Source organism: Paralichthys olivaceus, chromosome 15 (genome assembly GCF_024713975.1).
Source record: "Paralichthys olivaceus isolate ysfri-2021 chromosome 15, ASM2471397v2, whole genome shotgun sequence".
Lineage (NCBI taxonomy): Eukaryota > Metazoa > Chordata > Actinopteri > Pleuronectiformes > Paralichthyidae > Paralichthys > Paralichthys olivaceus.
In genome coordinates, this window is record NC_091107.1 from 12,515,375 (window position 1) to 12,524,858 (window position 9,484).

The following is a 9,484-nucleotide window of genomic DNA, read 5'->3' on the forward strand; positions in this document are numbered from 1 at the left end:
CGGGGTAAACCCTGGACATGTCACCAGTTTAAAAGAAAGAGCCAGGAAAACGTGAAAGCATGTTCGTCAACATGTAGCCATGTCGAAGTCTAATTCCAGCTTTAGATCAAAGTATCACTCTCAAAGGCTTTTCACATACCAACCCAGAACTCAGAGTCTCAGACGTCTCCTATCTCTACTATTAGTGGATAAAATGCTTCATGAATTACACTGGTCCCTCACTTTAAAGACTTGGCAGGCTGTGTGGTGTTTTTATGCTTTGTTTTGTGATGCTGGTGTGAATATGGCCCTCACTGTTGGATGTGATCAGAGGTGAAAAGTTCAAGCAGAGAGAGGGCTTAAACAATATTTGAAAAAAAGTCCACCTTCCAGCAGGTAATCCTCCTGAAATCTTCTTCTTTGATAAAGTAAGTGAGTTAGATAAAGTAAGTAAGTGAGCGAGACTGAAGAGGTAAACTAATTTGTGCTGTGTACTCAAACCAATTTAATAAAAGGTTTAAATGAATGAGAAAAACTAATTCCATCAGTTGATGCGTTGACTTTTTAAAAACAGAGTTTGCAAAGTGCTTTCACAACAAAGCAAGAAAAATAAATAAATACATGAACACATAAAAGCAGTAAAATGACGATAAAAATGAGTCAAAAGTAAAATAAAAGCTGAAAAGCGAACGATAAAATCACAGTAAAAACAAATATTCAAGTCTATAAAAATTGGTTTTAAGAAATGATTTAAAAAAGTAACATATACATATATATTTGATATTATAACAATCTTAATATAATTCTTATGATGTATTTATCCAGTGATATATATTTTTTTCTTATTTTAAGTTTAATTTATTTACATTTAATGTTGCTTTTATTATTTTTATTCTAATAATTATTATACATTATTATTATTGTTGTTATTATTATTAACTTCTAACATAGAATGCACTAATCTTATCCAGGTCCTTAAGTTAAGGTGAGGTAAGGTGTAAAATGATAATAATAATAATAATAATACACAAGGGTGCTTTACATATTTGAAGGAGAATTACATATTTAAGGAAAATAAGACACATAGCATCAGATCAGGTCATATGCAAAATGATAACTGTCTCTCTTCAATGTATTTATCTGATGAACTCACAGTCTCAAGTCTGTTGCAACACTCAACCTTCATTTTACTGTTTCTCTGTTGTCAATATTTCCTAAAAAGCCCAAAGCTCCCAGACCATCTGTTTACAAATTTCCTGGTATGTTATTAAAAAAATATTTTCATCTATTCTGTCAGGTCCTGCAGGATTTCAGGGCTCAGACCTGAAAGTATTCTGAAAGAGTACGAATCTGGTCAGATCTGTTCCCTGCATACCTCACAGCTGAAAAAACAGAGAGTTTATTATTTTGCTTTGTTGCACCTGCAGCTTCATTCAGCCTGACATCTCATGCTGATCATTACACAAGCTGACACATTCCTCAAAACTAGTCACCAGGACACAAACCATATATCAGCCACATGAACTCAACAAAGACAGTTTGAGTGTAACTCAAATTAAAGTTTTTGGGTGCAGGTTTGTAGTAATTTTAATGTTTTGGTTCTTATGATACTTACTCTGAGTAACGTGACTGTCAGAAAACCTATAACTGTTGATTAGTCACAAAAGTCACTTATTTACTCTAAATTGTGTTTTATAACACAAGGTGAGGAGGAGGAAAGGTCATTGTGTTGAAATGCATTTGAATCGTTGATTTTTTATCAGCTCCTCATGTCAACCACTTGTTGCCTTTTCTTTTTCAAATTGGATTAAGGTTGTTTAATCCACTCAATCCATCCTATTGATCAATGTTAATCAAGGAATAAATCAATTAGGACGTATTAAAGATGTCGACAAGGAAACAATAGTTAAACCAATTTAATTTGGTTAACCTTACATGTGTATACACCAATGTGAACATTAACACACACGTTCTTAGTTACAAAAACACACACACAACCACACACAGACACACTAACACACACTATCACCCTGCTCCTCAGATTAAGTAACCAATAAAGTGCAGGGAGTGTGTCTCGGGGCAAAGAGGGAAAAGAACTGAGCACAGTTCCATGCCCACTCCTGATGCTGGAGCTCACTCGCAGTGAAACACTTCAACCCAACATTGTTCACACACAGCGAGGACTCAGCACTTGGCTGGAGTGTTCGGTGAATGAGCTGCTAATACCTCCAGAGGTTACATTGCACTTCCAATAATCCAAAGTTCAGAAAAGCTGCTGGAATTTGAGAGGCGATTACACACTTGAACCCAGTGCTGTTACAAGACGACTTTTACTTGTGTTTGATTTTTTTTAAAGGACATCTCTCTGGGACACGTTGCCAGGATTTGATATGAGCTGACGGGATAGTGTCCTTATTGTTTTCAATGAAAGTGTTGCACTTTGTGATCCAGCATACCAACTGCATTTAGTGAATATTCTGTGCAGCCGGATGAGAGGAGGTAAGTTTATTATCATCAATACATTTAAATGCACAGTAATATACTGCCTCTATCCACTTTTCCTTAATATTTTCACAGGTGCTAGAACAACATATTGTTTTATACATATCCAACTATTTTAAAGGAACCAGCCAACAGCAGGCTCTAGCAGGACCCTTTGACATTGAGAGTCCTTCCGCAGAAAACTATGCCATTTAGTGAGCTCCTAGAGCAGGTGGGCAGCACAGGACGCTTCCAGATCCTGCATGTGACCCTCCTGTGTATCCCTGTCCTGATGATGGCCAGCCACAACCTGCTGCAGAACTTTGTGGCCACGGTGCCGTCTCACTACTGCAGCGCGCACGCAAACCTCTCTCAGGCCCAGCTGAGCCCGGAGGACTCGCTGCTGATCACGGTACCGTTGGACGGGGCAGGGAGGCCGCAGAAGTGCCAGCGTTACGCTGCTCCACAGTGGCACCTCCTGGGCAAGAATGGGACCTCCGGCTCGGGAGATCTGGCAGATGCCACAGAAAGTTTTGATGCTGCCCTGCAGGGATGCACAGACGGATGGTCCTATAACATGACTGAGAGGAGTACCACAATCATATCTGAGGTGTTTTTTTAATCTAACTCTCATTCATGGTGCAAATATGAATATGTTTTCCTGTCATCTGTTTTAACTTGTGCTGTTTTTTCTTCAGTGGCATTTGGTGTGTGATATGCGCTCTTTCAAGCAAATGGGACAAACAGTCTATATGGGAGGTGTGCTTGTGGGAGCTCTTGTGTTTGGAAGTCTTTCAGACAGGTAGTGTTCTCTTATGGATGCAACTTTACTGCTACATCTTTTATCCAAATGTTATATGAAAACTTAGCTCTTCTAATTTTATTGCTTAAAATTACAATTCATTCATATACTCTATGTGTTACACTACAGATAATGTCATATACCATAGTCTGACCCTGACAACACTCTTCTTCTTGGGCTTCAAGATATGGTCGCCGTATCCTCCTGCTCTTCTCTAACCTGCTGATGGCCGTGTCAGGAACATGTGCCGCTTTCTCAACCTCCTTCTCTCTCTTCTGTGTGTTCCGCTTCGGTTGTGGCATGGCTCTGTCTGGCCTGGGACTCAACACCTTCTCACTCAGTAAGTTATTTAGCTGGATGGAGTGAAGGCTAAACATAAACAGTCAGACTGAATAATTGTATATGGATGACGTTGACAGACCTGCTACTTATCCCAGTATATTGTGAAGATATGGCCGTACTAATCGTTTGAAATTCTGTATAACATGTCTTCTTATGTGATTATATCTTTTCAAGTTGTGGAGTGGATCCCCACTCGTGTCCGGACTGTGGTGGGGACAATCACTGGATACTGTTACACGATAGGACAGTTAATCCTGGTTTTAATAGCCTACTTCATTCGGGACTGGAGGTGGTTAACCCTGGCTGTATCTTTGCCCTTCTATGTCTTCTTCCTCATCTCATGGTGAGTTACGTGCAAAGAAAACGTGATATTGCCCCTAAACATTGGATTACTAAACAACTATCTCACACAGGTGGTTTCATGAATCTTCAAGATGGTTAGCCCTGAGTAACAAGTCCGAGCAGGCCATCAAGAACCTCAAGAGTGTGGCCAAATTTAACGGACGCTTTGAAGAGGGAGAAAAAATTGATGTTAAAGTAAGAAAGCACAGTGTGTTTGTGTTATTGCACCACCTATCTGTTTATAACTGTATTTTAAATACATTTTAATTACAAGGACTCTCTCCTCCATAAATAGATGCTGCAAGAGTCCATGAAGAAAGAGATGTCCTGTACTCAGGGCTCCTACTCTATCCTGGATCTGTTCCACACCCCCACCATGAGGACAATGACAGTCTGCCTCAGTGCTGTCTGGTACATTTTCTGCTCATATTCTGCAAATACTCAAAATTTCTAAGCATCGTCTATGAAACTACAATGATGCACGTTTTCTACTCCTAGGCTATCAACCAGCTTTGCCTACTATGGTCTTGCTATGGATCTGCAAAAGTTTGGAGTGGACATCTACTTAATCCAAGTGATCTTTGGGGCTGTTGACATCCCCGCTAAAGTCGTTGTCACTGTGTCAATGAGTTATATTGGAAGGCGTCGATCACAATGTGCTGTTCTTATCATTGCCGGGGTCACTATTTTGCTCAACTTACTGGTACCTTCTGGTATGTTATCTTACTGTGGTCCTAATTTGACACAACATATTTGATCAATTCCAATCCGTCTTTCCTGCTTGGTCAGTACATATGTGAAACTGCTGCCCTCTCCTGTGGTGTGCACCAGGGTTCTATATTGGGTCCATTACTATTTGTTCTGTATACGCCTCAGAAATTCCTACTGCAAATTTAATATTATTACATTTCATTACATTACCTATCATTTCCAAAATTTCCAAACTGAAGACTCTCATCTCATAACACTGTCGTGCTGATGATACTCGGCTGTCTATGTACTTTAAACATGATGAGAATGATACATTTCTTTTGCACTGTGGAGACTAACTTTTACAGCTAAATGTAGATAAGACTGAGGTTCTTATCATTGCTCTAGACCACATAGGTTTGCATGTTGCTCAATCCATTGGGTTTCTCCTCAGCTGTACAGCCTAATCTTTGAAATCTCTGTGTTTGAAGGTATTTGTCAGACACCTGTGACACACAATTATTTTACACAGGCATACGCTTTTTGACTGCTGTTGACACCTTCAACAGAAATGGTTTCAATTCAGTTTTATTTGTATAGCACCAAATCATAAGTTATCTCAAGGCCTTTTACATAGAAGGCTGAGACCTTAAAAAACATAGAGAAACCCAACAGTTCCCACAATGAGTGAGCAGAGAAAATCAGCTAAGAGAGTAGAGGTGGGTGACAAAGAGAAAAGAGAAGAGAGAAATAAGAGGGAGGAGGAGAGAGAGACCAGGAACAGACCCATTTTTTCAAACTGGCCTTTGCCTCACATTGAGCAGTCTGGTGTTTGCATTTTCGCATGTTCTTCTGTCTTTTAAAAAATATATTTTTTCAGTGTTTTTATGGTGTTTAATAATTCCAGCTTTGCTTTGCACATATATACATAAAGTGTGTATAAAATATACCACAATAATGTTATATACTACAGAAACAACAGAGGGATAAAATGCATATTCTACATCTTTGCAGATAAACAGACGATTCGCACCTGTCTGGCTGTCGTGGGCAAAGGTTGCCTTGCTGCATCGTTCAACTGCTGTTACCTTTACTCTGGAGAACTGTTCCCAACAATCATTCGGTAAGTCTTATTTAGATGTTCTCAATTATTTTGTTCACTGAGGAAAATCAGCTAAATTTGATTACTTCATTTACTCTTGCATAAATAAGCCAGATGAGGGTTTCTCTTGAACTGTATGAGCCTGGTAAATTGTTGGCACTATGGAACAACTGTTATTTTGCTGGACAAATTGGAAATATGTGAAACATGACACAATGTCTAGTACCAAGCTATTCAGAGTAAAGGTCATCAATTAGACCACAGCTCCAGGAGAAATGTAGGTTTTTATAGAGAACTACTTTGTGTTGAATCAGAAACCACTTATAGCAAATACAAAATAAACCAAAAAAAAGGTTCATTGCAAACTGCAGGTGTTTATTTGCTTGTACAGACATTGGCAGGTTAGCAGATAGATATTAACAATGTCAAACAGGAGCCTTCTCCCAAGATTTGCATGAAGGCTAAAGAATAACCGATCATTATGAACCCTGTGACAGTTTCATTATATACGACTGTTGAAAACAGCTCAAACTCTTCACCAGGATGTAGCTTCAACACGGTGTTGGAAACACGTGAGGTTGTGGTTAATGTTCATGCACGTGTCAAGACTCTACTATCATGGTCTCATAAAACTGTGAATATATTTTGTGACTTACATAAGCATAGCAATACTCTACACTACAAAATGTTCCCTTTAGCAGAAGAACTGCTGACTTAATAATTGGGTTTATTATACCATTCACTGGAAACTAAGAATAATCTTGTAATATTCCAAAAATAAACTCATAATTGTGAAGACAGTTGTAATATTGTGAGAATAAAATCTTAAGTGACTGGGAAAAATACTAATAATCATATTACATGGAAAAACATTTTAAAGATATAATTAGAATTAAAGTCTTTGTGGATCCAAAATCTTAATGACCAAAAGATGCAACTTCCTCCAAGTTTGTGTGGTTCCTCCGTCAGAGTAAACTCAGTGTCTAACTCAGTCTTTTCAAAGTCCTGCTACTTATGATAATTCGATGCTGATGAGCCAAAAAATAACTTATACTTAAGTGGGATAACTTCACAAGATGCTCCACATTCATCATTGTAACATAATCTAAAATCATATCTTTATTCTCATAAATCGATGACTTTTTTCTTCTCATATTATGACTTAGTTCTAATAATATTGTGACTTTATTCTCAAATTCTCTGATACTCTTTGTCCCTTTAAATTGCCCCAGAAATCCATTGTAATGTTAATAATGACAGACATCCGTCCCATTCAAATATTCCACATTAAGCATTTACTTAAACCCATCGAACTTAAACCAACTTTATACTGCAAATTTAAATATCCATTAAAAGGATCATTATATCTGTATTATATTATGAGTATGTGACATTTAACAGTAGTTCTCTGTATCTCAGTCAGAATGGTATGGGCTGGGTCTCCATGATGGCTCGAATAGGAGCCATGGTGGCCCCTATGGTCCTCCTCACCAGCGACTACATACCATGGCTTCCAGGTTTGATCTACGGAGGAGCTCCCATCCTCAGTGGGCTGGCTGCAATATTTCTTCCTGAGACACTTGGCTCACCTCTTCCTGACACAATACAAGATGTGGAGGAGAGGTAAGATCGTGCTGCAGGAGACAGGACGTGTTAATTATTGTATGTCTCTCACAACATTTACTTTGTACAGCTCACAAAATGACTTTATGGAACGTTTATTGTTTTTTGCTTTTTGTATTTTTAACACAGGGGATCTGGGAAAAGATCCAAAATGTCACAGAAGGAAACAATAACCTTGCAGGACAAGCAAGCGAATCTCCTAAAGCAGACTGCCTGAGGGCGTCTGTTGTTCCTTCCCTTCGGTTTTTACTGTCTTACCTGTTTATTTGATTTCTGTGAGGAGCGTATTGTGTCTTGTGACTGCTGGACAAATGGAGTTGCTATATTATATTTGAACAGGTCAATACAGTAAAATGAATGGCTGCAAATAATCATGTTTATTTGTAATAGAGTAGATTTGAGGTCTTTAATCTAATTCTGTTAGATTATATATATTACATTATATATTTTAAATATCTGTGTTAAAAGATGATTATTATACATAAAATCATTCTACAGGCTATGATCTGCTTTAACTGGTGTTTCTTGGTGGTTGATATATACATCCTGCCTTTTAAAACAGAACCACTCAGTGTCCTATTGGTCGCCGGCGACCAGGGAACATGGTTGTAACTTGTACAAAGGTGTGAATGCTTGAATTTTTGTGAATATTAACCAGCTACACATCGTTAGAGCCGTTTGATTCTCCACAATTCAACCTTTCAGGTCGTTGAAACAGAAGCCATGAAGAAAAAAAGTAAATTCATTCAGATTTACAAACTTTGTTAACAAGCAAGACTGTGAAGCATCGGCCTCACCTGCAGTGAGTCTGTGCATCTGTTCCTCGATTATTTATATTCTTTTAGTCCATCACCTTTAAAAAATAAAGGCTTTCTCATGATAAATATGAATAGTATTATTTATTTGCAGCACGTCTCCACATTTCTGCCATTTTCTCTGCTCTCTGGGTTTAGGTATGCTTGTTTTTGTCAGTGTGTAGCTTACAAGTTAAACATCACGCTGCAAAGTTCTGGTCAGATTTCACCACAGGAGGTTCAGGTGAGACAGTGACAAAAAAATAAGCACACAATGATCTTCAGCCAGTTTTAGGATGAGTTGTTCGTCAATCATTGACACTTGAAGACAGACGCAGGAGAGGGTAGCTGAGTACTTCTGACCCAATGTCCAATTATGCAAGACGTGTTTTGTAAAAAAAAAAAAAAAAGAAGAAGAGATTGGCGTTGTTTGGAATAATATGAAAAGGTTTCATCGGCATCTAAATGCTACAGTGTGTTTTCCAGTGTTTCCAGATGGTGAGTAAAAGCCCAACTAAAGACAGTGACTACACAAAGTAAAAGAGTGTGCCTGAAGGAAATTCCCTATGGGTGTTTTTGACAATATATGGAAGGTAGATATGTATTTTCAACCTTCTTACATATAGTATACCGCACTTTTTGTTATTAAACAAGATTTTATTTTTCAAGTGAGAACAAAAAGCCATGCATCAACTGATGTCACTTAGCAGAAGATATTACCTTTCAAACGATGTCTCATGTATGTACTTTGGCCGTTACTGTTCTTATGTTATAACCTTTTTCATTTGGCTAAACCAAATCTGAAAAAATGATGTTAAAAAGGGTGGAATTAATCAACACCTATTCATTAATGTCTTCTGTTTTTCTTTTCTCATGGTCTGTTGAACCCAAATATGCAGCATGATTTCTAACTAAGGTTCCATTCAAACAAGCTGAGTCACTGTCACTGTAAATTAACTGAAGCAAGTCAGAGGTTAAACCTGTTTGAGCAGCTCAAGAAATCAAGAATCTGAATGTAAACACAGAGAGAACAGCACCACCCGATGGGAAAACACAAACTCAACGACTAGCGTATTTCACTGCCTGGACCTGATCCTACGATTCTCAAATAAATAAATAAATGAGTAAACCTCATGATGTTATAACAACTTTTTCCCCAGGGGACCTGAGTGAGGATGAAGTGTTGCTTCACTCAGATATTAACTCTGACAGCTGCCGTGGACCAAAACTAAGGTTAAACTGACACACAGTCTTTTTCCATTCAACTTGACTCCAGCAGTCAGTCTGGCTAATGTCTACAGGATTTCTAATGGAAAACTCAATCCATAC

At 38.1% G+C, this 9,484-nt stretch overlaps 1 protein-coding gene across 3 annotated transcripts; it reads left to right on the top strand.

Annotated features, from left to right (window-relative positions):
- The first annotated feature begins 1,968 nt into the window (after positions 1-1,968).
- Positions 1,969-8,245, top strand: slc22a6l (solute carrier family 22 member 6, like). Of its 3 annotated transcripts, XM_020085395.2 has the most exons (12): positions 2,068-2,213; positions 2,336-2,478; positions 2,557-3,070; positions 3,159-3,262; positions 3,448-3,602; positions 3,779-3,947; positions 4,018-4,141; positions 4,242-4,357; positions 4,445-4,659; positions 5,651-5,759; positions 7,158-7,361; positions 7,491-8,245. In XM_020085395.2, exons 3-12 carry the CDS (start codon positions 2,666-2,668, stop codon positions 7,576-7,578), a joined length of 1,689 nt encoding a protein of 562 aa, XP_019940954.2. In that variant the 5' UTR covers positions 2,068-2,213; positions 2,336-2,478; positions 2,557-2,665; the 3' UTR covers positions 7,579-8,245. The 3 variants fall into 3 exon arrangements, with proteins under 3 accessions (XP_019940955.2, XP_019940953.2, XP_019940954.2); XM_020085396.2 differs by having other exon boundaries at positions 1,969-2,478; XM_020085394.2 differs by having other exon boundaries at positions 1,969-2,478; positions 2,603-3,070.
- Positions 8,246-9,484: the final 1,239 nt, after the last annotated feature.